Source organism: Brachyistius frenatus, unplaced genomic scaffold (genome assembly GCF_029030835.1).
Source record: "Brachyistius frenatus isolate BFR_SWC_R1_liver_20210118 unplaced genomic scaffold, ASM2903083v1 Contig_13, whole genome shotgun sequence".
NCBI lineage: Eukaryota > Metazoa > Chordata > Actinopteri > Embiotocidae > Brachyistius > Brachyistius frenatus.
Window position 1 is genome coordinate 2,765,086 of NW_027210612.1, and position 24,982 is coordinate 2,790,067.

A 24,982-nucleotide genomic window follows, 5' to 3' on the forward strand; every position below is an offset into this window, starting at 1 on the left:
AGTTGGGTGAGGAGTAGCTGAGAGGGATAAGACAGAAAGGAGAGGAAGCGACTAAAAAGTGGGAAAAGGATACTGACAGGAGGACAGATTGGGGTCAAACTTGGTGAAAGGAGTGATAGAGGGAAACGTGCATGTCTCTTCTCTCATGTTTGGTCCTTTTGAATTGATAACTTGTCGCCGTGTGAAAGTGTGAAAATGGAAGCGCCAAAGAAAGTGCCGAAGGGAACTACTTGGAGGCGGACAGGGCAAACTAGAAAAGCCACTCGAGTGTTTTCACTTTGTGTTCAGGGCAGGTGGTGCTCAGCTCGGTGTAGGTGAGGTTATCAGTCTGCAGCGCGCGCGCGCCATTTGCACAGAAACGACGCGTTGGTGTGAAGTTTTAATCTTCTCGATACAAGCATTTCAAAATTGGAGGCTTTTGTGTGTTTGTAAATGCAGGTGGATGTTTGCACACCTTCCTGGAAATCAATACAGCTTTATTCCCAATTTTTGCTGCTTTGCCTCCACCCCTCACATCCCTTTTCAGCTGCTTTACATGAACACAAACAACCATTTCCGATACAGCGCTGATCTGTATTATTAGTTTCTCACCAGGTTAATTCTCTGTAAACATCTGGGATTTAAATATGAAATGAAATGACGGCAGCGCGTGAACGCTACGTGATTTTTTTTTTATTGGCTCACTGTTGCATCAACAGTGTCACCAGTCAAGTGGAAAAGCACGCACTGTATACCCGTGTACTCTTCTAAAGGTGAAATTGAATTGATACTTATTTCCCTGTGACATTTGTGGCAGCGGCAGAGAAAAATGTCATCACGCACATGTTTCCTTTAATGACGTGCGACCGGCTTCTCTGCACTTGCTCCCGTTTCATCACCGAGGTGCGGGGGAAGGCGGGGGAGTTTCAGCGGCGAGCACATTGGAGTGAACAGCTACCGGGCTACCACCCGATGGTAGCCTGAACCTGTCACGATCAGGTGGTAGTCGTGTGCGTCATTCCAATTACAGACCCCTCGCCTGTTCCCCCGGGGGACACCGAAATAAACCTCACCTGGGAGCCTAGTTAGTTATCATGAGAGCCTACGGTTCGTATGCGAACGTCAATTATGGTATCGCGTGTCACGTTATCAAAGTCAGCACGAATGCACACGTAGACATAAAGTCGATTCTTTTTTTTTTTTTTTTTTTTTTCGTCTCAAGTTGAAATTGAGTTCCCGGAGATGTCTTTTCAGAAAACTCTGTGCCTCAACAGAGAGTGACGGGTCATTATTTACCAGACTGTATAGCAGACTGTACAATGGGGGAAGTTGTTGTATCGAATGTCGGCTGCACGCCGTGTTGTCGGGGGCCAATATAATCCGTGACTCTCAACAATTTTAGGTTGCTGAGCCCCCCCCCCCCGCCCCCCCAAGATGCTACTTTGGCAGCTACAATTGGAAGTCTGCATTAGTTAAGTTGCCTGGCAACAATGCAGTGCAATGGGTTTGTGCACTCGCGTTTCTGTAGCCCGATGTGGTCTCTATTTTCACATCGCCTCATTAATATGCGAATATATCACAATAATTACAAGGATCAGCTGATAGTTTTAACAGCAGCAGCCTCTGGAGTTGCAGCGTTAGCGCCGCAGGCTGCTCCTGGTTTGCCTCACGTACAGCATTGTGTCCTTTCACAGCTATGACACTGCGTCACACTCAGGCGCCCCCGGTGATCAGATCACATCTCGAAGCTCTGCTCAAGATGATAGAGGAGCCTCATCTGTCTTTACTGTGCCTCATTGGCCATTGAGCACAGAGAGCATCTCTCTGAAGAGCCCGTCGCACGGCGAGAGGATGAGTCCTTTGAAGCGTAAGAGCACTCCGAGGCTCAGAGAGAGACATTCATTTATTTGGTCTCTCAGAGATTCTTCGGGAAATTGGTCGGCTGGTAGTTTCACCTGCGGTCAGTTAGTTCAGATGGTCGTTAGAAAGCAGATGAAAACAGTGAGTGTCGAGGAGCTCTGAAGATTTGTTTTCATATTTGAGGGAGGGATAGCACAAGGTGACGGAGAGGAGAGGAGACGAGGTTCGGGTAGAATCTGAAGGGGATTATCCTTGGATAAAATATGCCATGAAATTGGATGTAAACAGACGCCCGTGCCTCTTACTTGCCAATATTAAAATCATGATTAGTGATATAAGCAAACAGATCAGCGTATGACACTTGCACACCCAATCTACCGCAAGTCTTAAGTGTCACGCAGTCAAAAGGCATCGAATACTGCATTTAAAGGGAGAACGTAGTATCTCGCCACGGTGGGTAAACATCACGGTTCATTGTTATTCAGTGGTATGTCTCAGTAAAAAGCAGAAGAAAAAGAAAATGACTGTCAAGGGTGGTTCAGCATTTAGCCTCAAAAAAACACAGCACATTGTTCGCTGCCGTCATACTCCGACATTACAGAACGCAAATTAAGCCTCGCTTACACTTTAGACGAATTTTTTTTTCCAAGGGGTCTTGTGTTTGTGCTTTCTCTAACAGCAGGTCAAGTAATATAATTGGGACTCTATCCAATTTGTGTCGAGAAAATGTCAAATTGTGCGTGGTACTCTTAAATCCCCCCCCCAACCCCACCCACACACACCCCGAAACCCCTCCACCTGAATAAAACGGCCGACAGCGCACCAATGGTTGCATTGAATATGGTAGCCTGTCAAAGAGAGCTGTCAATGTGCTGGGAGCACTCGGGGATGGGGGGGGGGGGTGTTCGGGGCTGACTCACACTTGAACATTACCCCTCTCCTCGCTTTCACCACTGTTCTGCCCTCCGTAAAGCTAATAAAATGTACAGTCACCTAAAAGAGTGAATTATGTTGATAATAATAGTGATTAATATCACGTATGCCCGTGCCTTCCCGGTGAGGCTTTGCTTTTTTTTTTCCCCACTCTGGATGCAATTGTTTCTCATACAGGGTAAAAAAAAATTAAAAAAAAAAAAAAAAAATGTCAATGCCAAATGAAGTACAATTCAAATATATAATGCAACGTTAACAACAGACAACCCGGTAAATTCGCCACGATAAAGAATTCACACAGGATCCCGATTCTTAACCATCTAAACATATTAAAAAATAACCATCTCAAGGCTTATATCTAACCATAACTGCAGCTGAAACGAGTTGTCAAATAATCCACGTGCTGATCATCAAAGAAGAAATCTGCAAAAATTCTTCTCATTCATTAATCACCTCAGCAATTAATAAAACACCCCTATCCTCTCATTTGAATTTCTCAAATGGTAATTTTTTTTTCTTGGTTTCTTTGTCTTCTTTTCCAGCCGCGGTTACATGCATTCTTACATGCATTTTTTTTTCCTGCTCGATTTTAATCGATATTAGGCTCCACGCAAATGTTGCTCATGGATATGGATTGATTGTCTTTAGGGTTTGTTGGCCCGCTGATAAACTGTGATGGAGATTTTTCACCTTTTGTAGACCAAATGACGAATTGATTAGCTGAGAGAAGAACTGGCAGACTGGTCAATAATGAAAATAAAATAATTGCTCGTAGCGCTAAACATAGGATTTTTCAATCTTTAAAGGCGACCTTCAGCTTCGGCACATCAGTCACTTCTCGTAGCTCGTGTGCGTTGTAATGTTTAAACATTGAACTTGAACTGGTTCTGGTTAACGACACAGAACCGTTTGTTCAATGTCATCCTCAAATTTCTTGATCTGACAACTTTTTTTTAATTTATTTTTTTTTTATACTCGGACGATCACGTGCTCTTCATAGATTTACATTTTGGCCAACGCCAAGTTTTCACTGTCGTTGATGCCATTCAAACTAATCATCAGATCTCTTCTAACTTTTAGCTTGAAACACCATTTCCTTCTGCAAAATGTCCCCGGAGGACAAATAGAGCCGGTGCTATTAGCAAACACAGTTTCATTAGATTAAGTTGAAGGATGACTATGTGAGAAATGGAGGGAGTCTCACTGCCGAGGAAACACTTGATGGTAATTGGGTGTGATTATACTAGTTGCGATCATCATTAGCCACCTGTACGGGTCTGCGCGGATATTCCATTTCCATGGAAACGTGAGCTTTTGTCTCCGACGCAATCAGTATTTTTAAAGAGGGCGGATGTCAGTTTCAGCACAGAGGACGCGACCAAAATTACAACAAACATTCATCGAGGCAGCGTCGCCGCTGCTGCAGGCGGGATCCATTATACTTCTGCAGCCCCTGTTTTGTCTGATCTCCCATTATCAGGTGCATATGCAACAAAAGATAACTGTTCTCGGGTAGTTTCAACGGGGAAGCTCTGAAATATCAATTTTAGTCTCTCACCAGGGGGAAATAAGTTATGCACTATCATAGAATGTTTTTCAAGCGCGAGCCATGATTTAATGCACCGTTTATTTGATCATAATTATCGCGGGTGTCAGCGTAGTTTACTCGTATGGCCACATGACGAATAATACACCGCGTTCAGTCCCGTGGCAAAACGTTAATGACCAGCCTGCTGCGTCTCAATAATATATGACACAACTTGCCCGAGCAGTGAACGCTTCATTTGCTGGGAAAATGATGTGCGCTGCCGAGCCGACGCAGCCGTGCGTTTGACACGGAGAGGCGCAGTCAGACGTCCCGTCGTCGTGGCTCGACGAGTCAGAGATCGCGACGGGCTTCCGCGGGCCGCGGCGCGAAGTCGTCACCCCGGCGGGCTCCTGCTTTTAACGTTTGTTTTTATGCGAAGCGAGTCAAGGCCGCGGACAGTTCGAAGTGGAGACTGCAGGCGGAGGACGCGCCGGGTCACGAGGGAGACGAGCAGAGGGGAGTGGAACAGAAACGAGTTAGGAGGCAGCCGGAGAGGGATGACAATGCTCGCTGAAGATAAATATGTTAAGGCTGCCCGAGGGATTCAAAATGGGAAATAATTAACCAAAACATTTGATGTTAGCGGCATATGACCACTGCTGGACCGAAGCCCTCTTCCCAATCATGTTGCTGTTCTTTGCTCGGTCACTGTCAGAGGAAACCACAAAGGCCCTCAACAATTATGTCTCTTACAGGATTGCATCTTTCCTTTCCTTTCTTTCTGTCGCGCTGAAGAGGAGCCAATTCATCACGTCGGTGCGACACTTGGTCATTTGTTACCTGGCATGACGAGCCACCTCTGGTACAATCGCCTTCTCAGAGCCTTTAAAATCGACCGACTAACAGTTGACCGGTGTTCAGCAAGAGACCACCGATTCTTAGGCTCGGTATCGAAAGATTTTACCCGTTTCCTTTTTCCTGTTTTCGTCCACAACTCTTGCCCTCCGCCAGGCCACAGGTGCAGTAATCAAGGATGCAGTTTCGAATTTCAAATTTTCAGCTAAATAAAAATACAATCCCTTATTTCATTACAGCGCCCAACACTTCCCCAAATGCCAACATTTCATCTCGGTTACTGTTGCACAGTCTGGGTTTTGCATTTGATTTGCATGATGTCAGTTAAACTCTTTACATATCCGACCTCTCTGACACAGAAGGGCAACAAGTGACGTCGTTTTTGTAACACGGATGTGACAGGAGATCTTTCCCTGAAGTGAAAGTACCAGTAGCACAATCTAAAAATACTCTGTTATAAGTAATAGCGCATTTACTTGCATCCGCGGAATGACAATTATTATATTAAAGTAAATATTATTTCCCCACTGAGTATCGTGAACGTGTCCAGAAGCTGTCGGATGTCCGCACACTGTTTTGTTGTATCTTTCCGATATGGAAAATGCTGCCTGAGTTTAAAGAGAACCGAGTGCAGGGTATGTTTTCACAGAATTATAATTTGGCAGTCAAATTGAACGAAGAAAAAATAAATAAATTAAAAAAAAAAGAGTCTCTCTTCGTTTAGCCCCGCAAATCTATTTTTAACGATGTTTGGCCGAACGGGGCATCTGGGAAATGTCTCGCCAACCCAATAATAAAAGGAGGTGGCCAACAATAGAGGCAACGATCAATTTTTGTGATTCATTTTTCCTTCTGAAATCTTAACCTTTAAATGCCAGTGTCTCAGAACCAACCAACACGATTCAAGTTTCTCAGTTTCTTTATGCTCCTTCAGCCTCTCGTCGTGCGGCCATGTTGTTTAGGTTCTGAGGAAAGTATTCAAAACGAAAAGATGGTTTCATCCTTAGTTTCCGTGCAACTGTAAGTCAGGGTAATGGAAGTTCTAAAGGTTTCAACAAGGAGTTGAGTAGCAGTGTTAATTTTAACATCCTGTATATGCCAGTGTTTTATTCCACTTTATGTCTGAAAGTCCAAGTTCACCTCTATATAATGTTCAATTATATTTCACGGGCATTTGACTGGGGCCATTTTCCCTAAGGTCGAATCTACTGCCAGTGACGACGGCTCTCTGAACATTTTATTGCGGCGTCACTTCAGTATCGCAAACCGTGCTGCCAAAAGCAAATCCTACCAGCGCCCGAGTGCACGTTGTGCTGTTGTTCCCGTCATCAGAGCTTTCACACTCTCATTTTATTAAAAAAAAAAAAGAAAAAAAAAAAAAAAGAAACTGAAAATAAACCACATGCTGAAATGACACGTCTAAAAAGGAAGGAAAACTAAAGGACTCAGCGGGCACACAGCATCATACAAAATAAAATCAATGTGACGAGTGAATCATGCAGCATCACGATGTGTTGTTGCTAGTTGCTAGTGTTGGTTCATCACCCAGCAGAAAAGCCATCAATAATGCCCTTTCATTTCTTACCCATGATGGCCATGATGAGCTTTTGCGAGACAGATAAATCCCAACAAATCCTTTTCTAGAACGTAGATTCATGCACTTCTCTTTAGAGTCCGTCTACTTTTCCCACCCGCAGTTTTCATTTAAATGGTTTCGTGTCTCCGTATTGTTCCTCTCTGCACGTGTGCTTTTACCTTCCATGACGTAGACCAGCGAGCCCACATCGCCCTCCTTGATGATGCAGCTGTCCTTTCCGTACTCCACAGGGTACATGCAGTCCACGATCTCTTGAATCTGCGACAGCTCCAGGTTCTTCATGAAGTCATTGTCCAAGATGGCCTCTTTGATCAGATCTTTGGACCTGGAGGCAAGGTGAGACAAAGAGAGGCCATCAGGGTGCAAGCTCTGACTTGTACAAACACAAATTCACAAGACACTGATGTCTCTTTAATGTAGAAAGACATAAAGAGATAGAATAAGAAACAAAAATCTTGCTCGAGATCAAAATAAGCTGGAAACTTTACTGAATGATGCCGCTCTGTTCGGCGTGTTGCTTTTTTTTTTTCTAAAGCAATCACACTCGAACCGAAACAGCGCCGTGGCGTTTTCAAAACATTTTCTCATTTCAAAGACATCAAGGTGACACCTTTTTTTAATTCCCTCCAAATGCTGGAGCACGTCAATGACTCGCAAAAATCCGTGCTAATGGAAGCAGACTTGTTTCCCATTCGGGGCTGCTGCGCTTCTGAAAGCTAATTCGGCCTTCAGACTACGGAGTCATCAGGTCATTCCGCAGGTACGTATTTCGCCGATGACTCTGCAAGGAAGGAAGCAAATTGTAAAGCCAACATGCGGTTGTCAAGGCGCGGGAGTGCTTTGTCAGGCGGGCTAAAAGGAAGAGCCGGGCAGATGGACAGGCAGACGGGCGCCGTGAGAGGGGACGTGTCAAATTATTTCGCAAGAGCAGACTTCTTCCGATGCAGCTGATGTGGCGCGGAGGAGCGATATTTGCTCGTTAGAGGTGCCCGACGTGTTGACGACGGGCCGGATGCAGCGAGATCTCGAAACGTCAAAGCGAGCGCCTGTCTGATCCCCTCGGATGCGGAGAAGTGCCGAGAGATGGCGGAGAGGTTCTGAGGCGGGCCGGAAATCCCGATCGGTGAGTCGGGATCGCTCTTTCCTTGGAAGCATGTCGTCGCCGCAGTCTTGAGTTGCCGGTCTGAGAGTGCCGCGTGGCTGTTTTGTTTTTTTTGTTTTTTTTAACAGCGAGGTTAGTAATACGCATCGGGGTTAAGGAGAGCCCTCCCGCTGAGAGGAGACGCCTTCATGGACCAACTTATTAAAAACACAGGAAGGCATCCCCGGTCGTGGGAGTCAAAGGCGCTGCCTCTTTCCTTTCTGTGCTCTGGTGCCCTTTTCACAAACCCATTTCTCGGTGCACTGTTGACGCCGATCACCTGAGGAGCTTATAGCTAAAAGGGCAAATAACGCGTCGGGCGTCTACGAAGCAGCGCTCCCTCCACACACACGGGCTTCTCTACCCTGCTGCCAGCCTGCAGCTGAGATCTCCAACAAACCACGCAAACAAAACTTCAAGCTACAATACCAGCAAGTGCTCTGGCTGTTTTTTTTTTTTTTTTACACATATACTGAGCACAGTCAGCGTCTTACTTCTCTTCACTCTTCATTCGTGTCACCTTTAAGGTCACACGAATGCTTCTCCAATAAATCGAGAGACGCAGTATGAAATCAGAGAAGAGACAGTGTTGCCGTTTCAGATGAAAAACTGCCAAAACTGCAAGATGAGAGATGCCAATCTCCCCCGAGAGGCAGCTACGATATCTGGCACATAAATCCACAATTCCAACCAGCATGTACGAATTTCAAGTTTTGCACCACCAGGTGAATTTTTTTTTTTTTTTTTTTTGGTCTTGTTTTGAGTCCGAGATGCGGAAATATCAGGAGCCGGGTTCTTACAAGTTGTGTTTTGCATCCAACGATCATGAATTTTGAGTTTGGGTCTCAAGACGTGTGCAAACAGCTCTACTTTTCACACGAACTGAAAAGTCAATTGCCAACGTTTGGTAGTTGACACTTTCTTCTGGAAAACCCAGACGACTTTCTTTAACTGTTTTTAAAAGTACAAACAAGCAGAACAAAGTATGTCCTACCTTATTTCTCAGGGATGGTTTATTTTATGGATTAATATTCTAATCTCTGTGACAATTCAGAATCCATTTTCCCCCTAAAAATGCATGTACTGTATATACATGAACTTTGTCAGTGTCTTTATCCCAGCGTAGTCTCACATCTCAATTTACGGATGTGACAAAGACAGAACAGACTGCAGGCTAACAAGCATTCACATTTTCAGGGTTTTAATTGCCTTGAACTTTTGGACAGAGCTCCAACAGAGCTACCTGGATGAGCCAAAAATTCATTGTTAGTGATTTTTATTCTGCTCTTGAGAGTCAAAATATGCTCCTGCTGGAAAAGTTTAAAAGACAAAATGAAGATGTGCCCGTTTTGAAATTCCCATCACACAATCTGTGTTCGGATGTGAACTGTGACCCTCAAAACCTCCCTCCTTTGTCAGCAGGAGAAGAGAACTTGGATTTAACGTTGACAGCTCTCATGAGGTTTTTGGGAAGTTTTCAAAACAGGCCTAATTTTATGCCGAGCTAGCAGATTCTCCTCCTAATTGACTAACAGGAACAAGCTGGGAATCTGTTGTTTTCCCAAAGTCGACCTCCATTGGTCTGGAAATGAGCCTCATTGACCTTATGTCCGTTACATTTACACCCAGGAGATTTCAGTCCTGATCGCGCACATCGTTGAGCAACATCTTCCAACCAGACCCTTAGAAAAACATCGCCTCCCTCTCCTTTGTGAGGATGATATGTTTGCTTTCATCCACGAGTGAAGTTTGGGCTGAGCAAGTTCAGCCTTCCTTAAAAGGAGAAAATATGCTCTTTTACGAGGAAAAAAAGAAGAGGGGTGGCAGAAAAGTGGGACAGGCTACCAGAAATAAGAGGCAGACGGAGGGAGAGGGATGGATAGCAAGTACAGAATGCTCTACAGGCCTAGTAAAGAAGATAAAGTGGGTGAGAATGAAAGAAAAAGAAAAACATTTAGCCAAATCCAACAGACGTTATCACCACTCTTCAACAACCAAAACAAAATGAAGCTGTAATGGAGCTCTTTCAGCCCATGAGGCCACTTACGTGTTTGATAAAAAGAAGAAGAAGAAAAAAAAAAAGAAACCTCTTTATTTGCTGTTGAGCGACGACAACAAAACAACAAGTTAGAAGAGTCAAATAAAAAGATGTTGGATTTAAATAAATTGCACTCTATCTAAGGAAAACAATTAACGATTGTTTTTTATTGAACTATCGAATAGTTCAATTGGAATAGTTTCAAATAGAATTCAATTCTATTGAAACTCTTCTATTGAACAAATTGAACTTATGCCAGTTGCTCAACAAAGAAGTCCAAACAAATTGAATAATGATAATGTTGCTGAGCTAATAAGAGAGCAGCGCCCAAACACGCTCCACTCGTTTGCATTCAGCAGTCTGTCTGCTTCTCAATCTTGTTTTTTTTTTCATGAATATGCTTATTTGAAGAGAGATATTACAGAAGATTAAATGAAGAGCTCGAGAATGTGCGACACACTCTCAGCAGGGTATCTCAGTATCTTTGACTTTGCCTGCGAGGAATTTCATCAGAAACTATTCAAACCCGGTGTCACTCATCGTCTTTTCTTTGAAAGGTCTGAAATACTCAGGACAATCTGATACTCTTATATGATCTGATACTTATATCGTTATCCTCCATTCTGGGTCTTGCTGAGAGTGTCTGAAAAATCTCATTCAATAAAAGGCTCAGGATGAAGATGATTATCGTAATGGAATTGTCATTCTGGTGGCCATCACTGTCCTGCTAATCCAAGCCAGTGTCCATGCAGGAACTCACAACAACAACAACAACAACAACAAAAATCACACCAGAAAAGAGTGTTCTTTCTATGTTTTGGTTGACACACAGAGAACTGACAGGTGTAACAAAGATGAATGGCCCTTCGCTGCTCATATAAATAACCCCCCCCCTGCAGTTTTTGAGTCTTCTTTGATGAAATCCTCGGCGGTTTGTTTGTTTTGCGTGTCAGCGGAACAATGACGTTCACATCTGACACATCTGATCTCAGTGCAAAATCTTAAAGGTCTATTTTTTTTATTTTTTTTTACTCGCAAGCTTGAAACAGCAGCATGAGAAAAGAAACAGTTTGTTTAACGGTATAAGTGAAGTCAAAGTCGATAATATCCCAATAATTTCAATTTAAACACTATTTTTGCTTTTGTTGTGTGACTTGAATGTCCCGCCATGCATTTTGAAGCCAGATTTAGTTTTTTACATTCAATTATGTCCAATTTTCAATGTCCTTGTGGACTGAACAGTAGATATTATCTCTCTCCACAAGGAGGAAACGATGCTGGTTCAAAATAACACAACCTCTAAATTCAAACTCAACATAACAGCTGGATTATTTCATAACACAAGGCTATTTTAGTGCCACTTTCAGTTTGAGATCCAGACCTCCTGTTGCAGCCCAAGTTGTGCAGGAGAGAGTGTTTGATTGAGAGTTTGCAGAGAGACGCACAGACGAGGTCCAATCACAGGGTAAACATGCACAGAGAGCTTGTTAAGACTGTCTGTCACAGAATCAGCTTGTATAAAATAGGCACTGGTACACAGAGCTGCCACTGCAACCGCTCTAAAACTATAATTCCCTGTCCCTGATGGCTCTTAATTTCTGTCATGATCAGGATTATTAATATTCAGCTTTTGATCGATGTGCTGCTTGATGACTGTCACCAGTGGCAGGATAATTCTAGTTCCCTCATTTTCATAATAAAGACAACATGTCACATGTTCCTTAGATGTACTGTTTATGTGTATGCATACATGTGTGTGTGTGTGTGTGTGTGTGTGTGTGTGTGTGTGTGTGTGTGTGTGTGTGTGTGTGTGTGTGTGTGTGTGTGTGTGTGTGTGTGTGTGTGTGTGTGGAGCACCACTTCATCCAAGTGTACGCTACAGGTGAAGTCCCTGCTGCGCCACACGTTACGCACTGGATCAGACATGTGACAAAGGGTGAATGGGCTCTTGCAGCGCAACAGTTAATGCAAAGCAATATTAGGATCATTATAGGAAGTAAACATAGTGCAGTCAGAAGGTGGACACCTACTGTGGGCTTTTGGGGTAGAAAGGTAGTGTGACATGGCTAAGATCCTGGATGTCGAAGGCTGTGGGCTCGGCCGAAATCGCCTGTCTCTTCGTCCGCTGATGCTCTTGCAGCTCGTTCTGCTTGTGGACCTGCTGGGTCGCCGGTTTGATAACGGAGCGGTATTTGTCCAGCTCGTTCTGTAGTTTCTGTATGAGCTCGTCTTTCTGGTCGAGCTCCAGTTCCAGCTCGTCGATGAGCGCGTCTCTCTGGCGCAGCTCCTCGATCTTCTCCTGGAGCGCGTACTGCAGGTCGCGCAAGGTGCCCATTTCAATCGGCGGCAACGTGCGACTCCCCAATAAGTTTATCGAAAGGTATGCAGTCGAGTCTTTAACCTCTCTCCTCTACCTCGCCGCTGAAAAACTTTATCCGGCATGAACAGCTTTGAGATGATGCAGCTCCTGTTTCTCCTGAAGGGGATCCTTCGCAGCTGTCCGTCACAAGCAGATTGGGGATTTCAGAAGAAGTCTGCTCAGTGGTTGCCAACGTGAGCCCGTGAAGCGTCTCAGCTAGTCACGCAAAGTTTACTGTCTCTGTCGTCCTTTCTCTCTCTCTCTCTCCCTACCCCCTACCTTCCTCCCTCCCTCGGCGATGTGACAGCGGAGGACCGTCCTCCCCGAGTGCGTCAGGCTACGACCCGGAGAGGAGGCATGGCGAGAAGGGCGCCTACAGGAATCTGTGGCACAGTGCAGTCTGCCACTCCACAGACGCGCTCGTCTCACATAAATAATGGAGTCAGTGAGAAAGCCACTGCCATCATACCTCAGTAACTCTCGCCCTCAGGCTGCTGAGTTACAAATGGATGAACAAGGCGCAGCCTTAATGGAAGTTGAGTGTGATGGAAAACCTAATGAATCTAAATAAACAACGCCGTTTTCAATCAGGGAAGGAGGCTCCTCTGCTTCTGTTGCGTTGGACAACTTTCTCTACATTTGGGGGGGAAAAAAAAAAAAAAAAAAGTGCAAATATTAGAAAACTATAATCCAATTTGAATCCAGCTGATCATTTACTGTAAAATATCACAGTGGAAACGATTAGTTCAACTTTTGACAAATCCCTGTCCAGCAACTATTAAAATTCTGTGACAGATTCCAAAGTGGAGCCGGTCAACGTGCTACAGGTGAAACGTTATAACCTCAGAGTGTCAAACAGCAGCAGCAGACATGGAAATGCCAAAGCTATTGAGGCTCACGTCCCCTCGCAGCAGCTCCACATTCCTCATCTCATCTGGTGTTGTGTGCACCGGGAGCGCCGCTGGTGTCGGTCCACATTATCCCAATGAGTCATCTGAAGCGCACAGAACAGCATTTGGCCTCGTGCACTCTGGACAAATTCAGGGGAGGATATACTGCCAAGGACAATCTGATAGGACGCGGAGATAGTGAGGCTAAAATAGCAATTACTGTGCTGAGAGGGTGCCGCAGCACAGACACAAGAGTGAGGACAGAAAGCAGGGGGGGGGGGGCGGAACGAGGTTTCTAGGGCTGTGAGGATAAGTGATTCTGATGTGAAGGCATCAGGCATCTTTTTTTTTTCTGACAAAAAGCATGTCAACAACCCTGAATGGAGAACGATGGTCCAACAAAAGATCGCAGCTGCCCTCTTGTGGACATCTGTGATCATCTCAGGCAAATATCAAGAGGGTGGCATCCAGGGCCTATTCCTCACAGGTCGGTGATCCGGCACTGCAGTGAGTGATATTTGCTTCTTGGATCATCCCAGCAACGGCATCAAGAATTATGACGTTTATGCCTCGACTCAGAAGAATTACAATAAGTGATAGTGCCATACAATATGTGGATCTTTGATAAAAAATTTAAAAAAAAAGAAATGTAAGTTTCCACAGAACAAATTTGAGAAATGAAAAAAACAAAAACAAATGCATATGCATGTCAGCATCAAAACACACACACAAAAAAAAACACTAAACCTGTTTGCAGACATCACTGAGGCTAACTGCAGAGTTCAGCTCTCTGTGATACTTTAGACGAGACAAAACAACTGTGAAGAACATCTGTTCAGCAACCAGCACAGCTAATTTGCGGTTTTCCAAGTCATTAAGATAAAAAAGCGTTGTACATATTTTATCCGAAATATTAGTTTTCTTGTGCTCATCTTTGGATACAAACACCCAATTTTCGAATGAAGCCAATCCGGCATTTCACCTTTTGAGTTAATAGGAACAATATTTTCTGTTATTTATGCCAAGGAAAAGGCGCAGGGCCTGAAGCTTGGGCAGCAGCAAAGTTTATTTCATATCAGGAAACTGCAGGTGCCTGGAGAATTTGTTTTTTTTTTGTTTGTTTTTTTCAGGCTCTCTCTGGTCCAGTGTTGACATCCTCCCATCATCAAAAAGGCCCTCCCACTGTCCTTCAAAGCACCTCTGAGCTTTAAATTTCACCTCTCTAGCCATCCAGCTCAGCCCTTTTCCTATGCAGATCAATAGAAACTGGATCCGTTGCTTCATGATGCGGTAATCGGAGGAGCGGGGCGGGCCGCCGCCTGGTGCCACGTCCTGACTCCGACGGGGGTCACACCGTCTCCGACCCCGCGGCCACGGGGGCTCAGGTGAAGGCCTTTCTCCACACACAGACAGCAATCGTCTCCGTGGTGCTTTGCACAAATGCAAACTGGTTTACTTCCGTTGCTATGGTCACATGTAATTAGCCTCATCAGCCCAGGCATTAGACTTAAACCTAATTTGACCATTTTCAGAATGAACCCTGGTTCCACGGGCAGCTTGACAACAGACGATCAGCACACCTGATCTTTTTGTTTTTGTTTTGTTTGTTAGTCATTATTTTTTTCAATGAACCTGGACCATTCATGACACCCAAACCTCATTCAATATATTTTCTTGCCTCAGGACTCTTTCTGAGGACGTCTGAAGGTACACTGAGCAACAAACAAGCTAATGAGTTCAAATGAGGATTTTCCCTGCTTGCAGTTTATTAATGTAAATGAGGACTGGAAATTGTCCCGCCATCTTAATGAAATTAACCCCATTTTCTGTTGCAGTAAGTGAGTCAAGAGTGATGTCAGCTGTGTCGTATCAATGCAAGAAGTAATTTATCCTGATAGAAATCAGAGATGAGAATAAATCAAAAGTTAAACACAGAGTTTGTCAAACTTTTTCTCAAACTGGAGTGAAGATTTCTGTAACTGTTAAGGGTATAAAATCCCTAATAAGGAGCAGCTAAAAAAAAAAAAAAAAAAAAAGGTGATGAAGGAAGCATATGGCCCAACAAAGCGTTTTCTAATGGAGTATTAAATATCCTCAGACATGCACTTCGGGTCCTCAGCGTCCAGCTACTAAAAGCCAATAATGCATCGCACTTCCTCCTGTCTGTGTCCTCTGGGACTGCCATGATGGATCTGATCAATTAGGAGCTCTTTCTCGAGCTCGCCTTGGAGCTGCGTCATCGGCCCCCAAGAATGAAAGTGCTCGTCCATTCATGCCAAACCTCCCAATGTTTCATTTAGAAAAAAAAAATAAGATAAGAAAAGAGTCAGAAAACAGAGTGGAAATGGGGCACTGAAGAGCCACAGTAACCTGTCTGTGCGTTTGTGTGTGCGTGTGCGCGTGTGTTTGCGCGCGCGCGAGCGTCTAGAGTTTGTATTGCCCGTCCATTTCCCCCCATTCCTCTTGAAATAGAGTTGCGCTCCCCCTAATAACAGAGTATCGATTCGTAGCTTTCACGGAGAACATTTTGATCCTGCCGCTGAATAAGAAAAAAAAAAAAAAAAAAAAAAAACACTCAGAAAGATATTTTTAAGGTGAGACGCGGAGCCGGACACACGGGCGTAAACAGAGCACCAAAAAGTACCACCCGCCTGCTGAAACTGTCTTACCAGTCGGACTTGGCATATTTCCGAAACGCCTGCCGTGACAGGTCCTGGTGCGTCTGAGGCTCCGCGGAGATGCCCTGCGCCCTGCGGGTCCTGGGTCCGATAAGTTGAGCGCTGGGCAGGACGGACTGACATTTGTGCAATTTTCTCTTCAGTTCTTGAATCTCGTCTTCCCGGTCCGCGAGCCGCCTCTCCAAGTCCCGTATCCTCTCCTCCTTCAGCAGCAGGATCTTGGCAAAGTCGTCCTCCAGCTCACTCATTGTTGAAATCTGCGTTCAACTTTGCTGCGATTCTCCGCGACGTGGACAAACCGATTAACTCCCAAGCACTCGCGCAGGTTTCGGGGGGAAAAAAAAAACGGACACAAATCCACACACACACACACACACACACACCCCCACCCCCCTCCACTACCACCCACCCACCCACCCCCCTCTCTAAATGCGCGCGGGGTGATGATGCTCCGAGAGTCCCCCTTCACTGCCCACTTGTTTATTTCAGAAGAGGGGGAAAAAAAAAAAAAAAAAAACAAGCAAAAGCGGCGCTTAAAGCCTCGGAGCGGGCGACTGATGGAGCGGCGCTGCGCTACGGTCCGCCAACCCTCCGGGGAGCTGCTGCTGCTGCTGCTGATCCTTCATTGAGAAACCAATTTACACAGCAGCTCTTCCTCTCAAGAGGACGCGGGCAGGCCGTCAAACTGGACACTGAAGAGCCGAGGCAACTCCTGCAGTTCACCGCCTGGCACGCTGCAAACACGCCAGAGAGGAAGCCCGGTGGTGGTGGTGGTGGTGGTGCTGCTGCTGCTGTTCAATATTTGTTTACCGTCTATCTGCACAACCCCGAGCCTCCTTCGAGCGATAAGAGCGCACACCTCACCTCCCCGACCTATTGTAAAAAAAAAAAAAAAAAAAAAAAATCAATTGGAGCTGCCGCACCCACAGCTTCATGGGACAGTGGAGTGTTTGCAATGGTCACATTTTATGCGTGTTGTGAGCGCGCATCAGTGAAGCGAAAGTAATCCAGCTCTGAGGCGAACGACCCTTCTATTCCCCCCCCCACCACCCCAGCTCGCCTTGTAGCTCGTGTGATTGGTCTCCGGTGTTATTAGAGAGTTGAGCACTCCTGCACACCGACGTTTTATTAGGATGGAAATATTTCACTTTTAAGGTTTTGCTTCGGTGCTTCAGTTACAGAACCAGCTGTGTTTACTGTCAGCCATCCACAGCAGCTGTGAGGAACGACTGATAAACAAGGCTGCTGCTGTGTGTGTGTGTGTGTGCGTGTGTGTGTGTGTGTGTGTGTTTCAGAAATCGGGTTTAAAAACGGTGTTTTCAGAGTATGAAATATGGAGTGACTTGCTTGCACAAAAAGCGAAAGCTTGACCTCGCTCGGGGGTCCGTTTGCCCACAGGAGCTCCTGGTCCCGTGTGGACGGGTGGTAATAAAAGACAGAATCTTCTCTTTGTGAGTCCAGAATAGATTCCACAACTTGGCTTTTTTTAAATTATTATTTCTATAACAGCCCGGCCGATATCATACACAGGTCATTGGGCAAAACAAAAATTAAATCAATACACAAAATAGTGTAAAAAAAAATTTTTTTTTTTTAAAAAGCAATTAAATCTCGACTTTACTCTGAAATAAGTCTGAAATTAACATAAAAACGGATGACTCATTGTTGCACACGATTAGAATTTTTTTTATTTTTTATTTTTTTTATTTCATGCATCCAACTTGAAGTTAATTACAAGAAAAGATTCTACCTGTTTTGTCTTGCTGACTAATCAGTATTACGCTCTGCTGCAACAGTGCTCATCACTTCCATCCTCAGCGGGTGCCGTGCAGACTGAAGAGACTTCAGTAATAGATCATCACTGTAATATTAATCATTGAACCCAGGCAGTCATTTGTATGCACCATTTTTTTTTTTTTTCATTTTACTGCCTAAATCTGTTTCAACTGAATAAATCCATTGAGAAAAAAAAAAAAAGAGGAGCTCATGGGCGCTAGAGGGATGTTTCATTAAGATTCAGAGTTAAAAATAGAGTGAACAGATCTTCACTTGGCTGGTGTAGTTCAACATATCTCGCCCTTGTCTACTGCTCTCCTTCTTGTTATTCCAACCACCTCTTACCAGGCTGTAGATGAGTGCTTGTCGCTGACCGTATAGATCTACAGTTATTTGCAGAGTTTTTATTACACAATATTTGACAGTAAACCTACGGCTCTCCGAATGTATCTCGGAGCAGGATTATTACCCACAGTGACTGGTTGTAAACCCTCATCTCCCACGTGAGACTCCTGATAATTGCACTGGGGGCCTGTCAGGCGTACGTCGCGGCGGGTCTCGCCTTGAAACGCTCACGAACCGCTCCTTTAATGATGTTTCCGAGTCTCTGTGAACGCGTGGCGTGAATTCGCGGCGGCTGCGAGCCGCGGGGCGAACGCGACCGGCACTCAAAAAGACGAGGTGAGGACCGGGTCGTGCCGTTGTCGACGTGGAAAACACTCGTCGGTTAATTATGTATGCAGCAGACGCTCTTGTCCATTGTGACAGCGGTAAATTAAGTGTCACCTTCCGTGATCCTGTCCGTACGAACGGGGAATACGGTCTGCACCGAAAGAGCACTTCTGACATCCTATTGAAGAGAAGGGCATTCGTGCTTCGGGACAAAAAGAAAACAAAAAAAAGATCATCGATTCATTGAGACGGTCTTTGATCTCGTCGTGTTACTGCCAGCGCCCGTACGCCGTCTTTAACGTCGTCTCTGCGGCCGTCAGCATCGCCGCTGCGAAACGGGCATCTCGGGCGGCCTCGGCGCCGGCGCGTCCGTGTCGACGCGGGCCGAGTGACGCCGCATTGCCGGTTTCAGCCCGCGTTGTCTCGAGCGCCTCGTGGGTCACCTCCCTTTAAATGTTTGCGGTGGGGGGGGGGGGGACAGGCGACGGGCGCCCCCGGGGGAGACGGATGCTCCGGCCGCCCTGCGAGCGCGGGGCGTCACTGAGTCGGTGATCGCCGAGCGTGCCGGCGCGGTAACAAAGGCTTCGCGCGCTGTCTCCGCGGTGGTTTTCCAAAGTGTCTCCCGGCAGACAGAATCCGGTGCCCTCTTGTTCGCCCTGGGGGGTGTGGGGGGGGGGGGGACAGATCAGCTTACGGAAGAGAAGAAGGCAGACATTAGTCACTGTTACACTAACATACACGCACACAAGAGAGAGAGAGAGAGAGAGAGGTATCTTGGGTGTACCCAGACATATGCTTGCACATCATTATCACCCACACACGCAAAGATTTATGTAAGCATTCACAATGCTAAAAAAAAAAAAAAAAAAAAAAACACCTGCAGACACACAAACGCGATCGCGCCAGCGGCCCGCGTGGAAACCTTAGATGCGATTGCTGCAAGTGAAATGTTAGGAGCGCTATGCTGTTACGTTTCTGGAGAAGCTTCCCCCTCGAGACCCCCACGGCCGCGTCGCGTCGCGTCGATGCAGCCTCGCGCTGTAACGCGATATTACATCCAGAGCTGCAGATTGATCGCTCGGCTCACGCTGGAGACGGATACGACCAGAGCTCAGGAAATTGACTTAGCAAGCGCAGTAATGATACTTCCTTCCTGCCTTCCTGCATTAGTGCCGTCAAAAATCAGATAGGTGAGCAGAAGGTGTGTTTCTTGTGTATTTTTTATTTTTTTGGAACAAAGCAAGGTCTGCGAACAATGACTAACCTATTTGTAATATTGATTAATCCAGTCATTTATTTATTTGTGTGTGTGTGTGTGTGTGTGTGTGTGGTAGATTTATACACAACATAAGTTGAGCAAAGTGCTGCACAACACCAGACAGAGACAGAGGAGATGGATGTGAAATAATCAAGTCACTAAAAACAAATTAAGCAATTAAACAACATTAAAGACGTAAAAACGACGCCAAGACAAAAACAACGCGAATGATACACGTAAGCAGGAAGCAACGCTCGCGGACTGAAATCGTAGCTGGGCCTCATCTGGAAATGCCAGTTCGAATAAATGTTTGCAATCGAGATTAATTCATCCGCAAAGATATTCGGAGTCGCATGCAGTCGGTTATTTGAGGCAATAACCCTTTAAAGTGGCCACAGTCTATAAAGCTCTAATGTAATGTTGCTTTTTACAATATTTGGTTTTTTACCATGGGCCTCATCACATGACTACTTGCACTGCATGTGATGAACCTCCTAAGAAACAGCACCTCGCTCGACAGTTACACTCGGCTCTCGGGAGTGTTTTTGTGTCTTTTAACTCACTCTTTTACCGTTTTGGTTCTCCTTCGTCCGGGAAGCTAAAAAAGATAAACCAACCGCCTCTGTAACCGACAAATACTTCCCCCAGAGCCACCAGTGAGTAAACGCTGCAGTTATGTTCGGTGTACAAAATTTTTTTTTTTTTTAAAATATGACAACAAAAGGAGCGATAACGTCGTGCCATATCTGCCGGATGTGAAATTATTTAGGTTAGGACGGCCGCCATTTCAACTTCAAAGGAGGTGACAGCTCCGCGTTGTGTTTACAGCTTCCATAAACGTGGTTCTCGCTCCTTTCGCTGCAGTTCAGTTACCTTCGGACGTAGAGCTTCCAGCTGCCCATCGATTGATCTTTTAATCTGTAAAATGTCCCGAAATCATGAAAAATGCACATCGCGCATTGCCTCTTTGAATCAGCTCATTCAATTAACAGTGCAAAAATGATTACTACGGAAGAACGCAAAAAAGAGAAATAAAGCTTTCCATTTTTGCGTCAAGTGACCGACGATCACTGCCGGGGCCATTTTCTGTCCGGTTTTCGAATACGTTCGGCGACTAATCTCCGAGGCTTTACTTGTAAAGTCTGGCAGGCCGAAAAAATAACTGCACGGGTGTGGGGGACGGGGGGCGGCGGGGGGGGACGGGGACGAAACCGTACGGCGAGGTGAGGCGAAGAGGCGACCCAATGCGCGCGGGAATAAGTGTTACAGAGAGAAGAAGCGTGTCTGCTAGGTGAACGGGAGGTCGGAGGTCGCCGGTTGGAATGCCGCATTCCAGCCGTCTCCCAGGTGTGCCGGGTGAGTCACCGTTGTTAATGACCTCAGCCTCCGGTACGGCGGGCCCTCACCGCTCAAACCGCCGCGAGGGACCGAGGGGTGGACAGACGCGCGGAAGAACGCGTCAACCCCCCACCCCCGGTTTGAAAATACAATGAAGCAGCATGTCGGGCGGGCGGGCGGGCGGGCGGGGGAGAGGAGGACGCGCCGCTGCAGCTAATAACTGAGAAACACAATGACATCGTGACAATATGCTTCAAAAAGCAGGAAGAACAGACTGCGTAGAAAACCAGAACGAATGCAAGAAGCTCGCGGAGTTACCGGAATTAACGGCACATCTGCGGTTTTGGAAGAAAAAAACCCTTTATTTTTTTCCCCCCCTTTGCCTCATTTTGCTGCCGAAGCGTGGTCAGATTGAAGATGAGCTCTTTCATTCGCTGACTTCTGTCAATTTGCTTTGTTTTTTTGTTTTTCAAGCGCTCGGGGCCTCCGTGCGCTGACGGGATCCTCAACCTGGCGACACTGGAGCTTTGTCTTCGAGGTGCGTCCGTCATCAATTAGACGCCAACTGAAAATAACAACGTAGGGATGCGTAAAAAAAAAAAAACGCTCACAATGGGTATTTCATATCTGCGGTAACAATCGGATGAGGATAAAAGCCAGACGAAGGTTTTCGGTGGCGTAAGGCGGCACAGTCGTGTCAGCCTGCCGGTGTTTTCATGATAAACAAGCGCTCGAGACGCGCAAGGCGGACGGCTGTCGCGCTCGTCCGCCCGCCTCTCGTTCCACCAAATCCACCCGAGGCCGCTCCGACGTCAGCGCCTCTCTTCTGGTTAGAACGGAAGTCTTTTGTGTTACGCCGCTCACCGGCTGGAAACAGGATTATTATTTTCTGCTCCTTCGGTTCATTTACCGAGCGTCAACGGAGGCGCCTCCCCCGCGCCCGTCCCGACGCCGCGCCGTCGTCGGGACGGGCGGTGACGGGACGGGTTGTGTGTCTTGTCATTACAGAAAAATTGACTGTTTACTTTAGAGTTTCCGGCGTGTGTTTCTTTAACCCGCGGCCGAGGCGCGCGCGGGTGTGCGTCTGTGTTTAGAGAGGAGACACAGCTTGTGTCCATGTGTCCAATTTGTGGTGAAAATGTAACTATTTATGCATTTCAAAGAGCTTTTCTTTTTTCTTTTTAACCCTCGTTCTCATTTTGTATTAAATACGGTGCCACATTTGTCAAAGAAAAAAAAAAGGCTGAATCACTGCACTCTCGTCACATTATCGGTACCCGGCCGGAGCAATAGACGAAGCTTCGCCCGCGGCGAGTGAAAAGAGACAACGTTATGTAAGCTGCGGAGAAACTCTCCCTCCCCGCGTCCCGGGCTGTAAGACAACAAACGTCCCTCTTTCCTCCTGCAGCTGGCTGTGCAGCGCCGAACTAAAGCAACAAACTAATACGATGCCGGGTGGGATGTAATTGATGGTCTCCTTTTGAAACGATATGAACCCCCGTCCCCCCCGTTGACGGGGCCCAGCTCGGCTCAGCTCACGTCCACGAGCGCCCGCCTCTCGCCCTCTCCACCTCCGACGAACTTCCGGCGTGTTTGCGTAAGCCCGGGCGCGTTTGAAAAGGGGGTCGTCACCCCCGCGACACACTCGAGTCGAATAACCGCCCGAGAGGACGAGTCGCTGTGACTTCTTCTTGGAGAACATGCGTTTCAAAGAGGGAGGCCGTTTGTCTCCGGGGAAGCCTCTTTTCTTTTTCTTTTTTTTTTTTTTCTCTCTCCCCGAGCTGTAAACACACCTGAGCGATGAGTCACATGTTGACGCGTGTTATAATGTCAGACTTTCAAGTCTCGGTTGTCTTCTTCCGCGAGAGAAACCCCGGGGGCCCGCTGCGAAGCACAAAGCTTTCGCAGTCGCTGAGCTGATTCTCTTCGTGGTCTCCATAGCCGTTTGCTGGAGCACATTTTGAGCTGTCGTACCGTGTTGAAAAATGACGCACACTTCGCCCGACGTGATTGATCACCCGTGGCACTCGGTTTAGGAAAATCACAGACCGAAAAAAAAAAAAAAAAAAAATAGTTAGGTTTTTGGAACGGGTCGTTTTCTGGCGGATCTGTTCCAGGAAGTTTGCGGCGGAAGAATCCCTCTTAGCATGTGTCTGGTAAAGTTCAATTTCTTTCAATTTTGTTTAGTTAAACTAAGGTCATTAAACAGAATCATGTTCTGCAATAACCCCAAAAAGACAACGGTATTAATTTTCGAAACGTGTTGACAGACGTGTTCATTAATGGTGCAGATTTTTTTTTTTTTTTTTTACCAAAACTGAAAATCGCCGTGGGACATGAAGGCCCGTCCACTTGTCCTCCGTTTTGCACGCGACAACGCAGTCGACGGGTGGCCAGCCAGAGGGGACGTGTGATTATCAGAAGTATATTACTTCTTTGTATATTTGGCTTCATATCGATGTGATTGTTTTTTGGTTTTTTTTTTTTTTTTAGTTGGTTTTGGTATTTTTTATGTTTTATTGAAAATACAGTCTCCGTCTCAGAGCGATACCGACTCGACGAAGCCAGACTTAAGCTCGATAACACTTCGCACATTGACGAACATCACACTGGTTACTAGAGGCGACGCTAACACACTGCGTTGAAGTGAGCGAGGGATGGATTTAAAGATGAGTCAGCGTTTGTTTGTGTTTTTGTTTTGTAGGAGCAGTAGCAGTTTTGAGTAGACCACACGCGGAGAATTCATCCCCCGATGAAGCTCGACACGTCTGAACTGCAGATTATTTTTACGTTCCGGTAAAAAGTTTCATATCTCGGGATTAAGGAAGAGCTTCTTAAAAGAGACGCGTAATTACCAAATCTAAAATGCGGGTTTATAAATGAATGAGTTCGGTGTTTGAATTTATTCGCTTCCTCCGGAGTTGAGAGCGGAGTGAAGCGATCGGAGGAGCCTCGTCACAACACCCCGCCCCCCCCCGGCCCGACACCGAGCTCAAATCAGACGTCCCCTCTGATTACAGGAGCGTCGCGTCATCACACCGACATCCCGTATCGTCCTTAGATTGGCGTGTGGCGAGGGCAAAGTTACACGTAGCTACGGTGATGAGGCGGAGCGCGTAAAAGTAGCCAGACCGAGATTGTTCTGGATTATGAGTAAAAGAAACTTGAAAAGTAAAAAAAAAAAAAAAAAAAAAGAAAGAAAGAAAAAAATTCCTGGAGGAATCTGAAACCGCGGCTCCCGGACCCCCTTTGAGCTCCTTCCGTCCAACAGTGCCCCGGCACGCCTCCACTTCAAGCGCGCTCATAAACGTCAGCCAAAGATAGACGCAGGCGGTCGGGACAGACAGCAATAAATCAATGGGAGACACACACACACACACACACACACACACACACACCCCCGACCGGAAAGGGTCCTCGGATGGCGTCGCTTAGCAATGACGCCATCGTGTTGATTCTCGCCCTGTCTGGCCGCGTGATGCGCGCCCAGGGACCCGGCGGGACGGTGTTTCGCTTTGCCGTCGGATGCTCCGGGGGCAGATGAACGGACACCAGCTAACCCTAACCCTAAAGAGCCGGAGCTCTACTTTAGGAAACCCCTCTCCCGCCTGCACGGGGTGTTCACGGCTGCTTTGCGCCCCGAAGGGCCTCCCTCGCATTCCTGGCTCAGCTGGACGTTCAACAGGCCGCCACCTGCAGCACGTCAACAGACTACCCAGGTTTAACAACCCCCGCCCCCTCTCCCGACTCCCTTCGCTGGGAAACCATTTACCGCCACCCGCGCCAACGGGAAGGTGCTGTAAAACAAAAAAACAAAAAAACAAAAAAAAAAAAGGGTCTGAGAGTACAATGGCGGACATGTTAGTGAACGCGGTCAAGTAACAAATGCAAAAAACAACAGAAAAGAAAGAGCGGAGAGGCGGTGAGAAGACTCGCCGAAAACGTAAAAACAAATCGTACACAGCGACACGCGAGGAAGACGACGGAGATCGCGCTGCCGCCGCGTGAAGACGCCGAGGGAGCCGCGGAGGGACGGCGGCACGCTGAAGCGCCGAACAACAGGCAGATGTGTTTGACTGG

General features: G+C 46.4%; 1 protein-coding gene across 2 annotated transcripts in view; it reads right to left on the reverse strand.

Annotated features, from left to right (window-relative positions):
* Window positions 1-16,136, reverse strand: part of LOC138617635 (cGMP-dependent protein kinase 1) — a 63,710-nt gene extending 47,574 nt beyond the window's left edge. The window contains exons 1-2 of one of the 2 annotated variants that reach the window (XM_069692783.1): window positions 15,850-16,136; window positions 6,911-7,077 (exon numbers count right to left, since the gene is read on the reverse strand). In XM_069692783.1, the coding sequence (XP_069548884.1) occupies window positions 6,911-7,077; window positions 15,850-16,106 (424 nt within the window). In that variant the 5' untranslated portion in view covers window positions 16,107-16,136. Of the gene's footprint in view, window positions 1-6,910; window positions 7,078-11,961; window positions 12,554-15,849 lie in introns of those variants that run through there. The other variant, XM_069692782.1, reaches the window with a different exon arrangement.
* Between the last annotated feature and the right edge of the window lie 8,846 nt (window positions 16,137-24,982).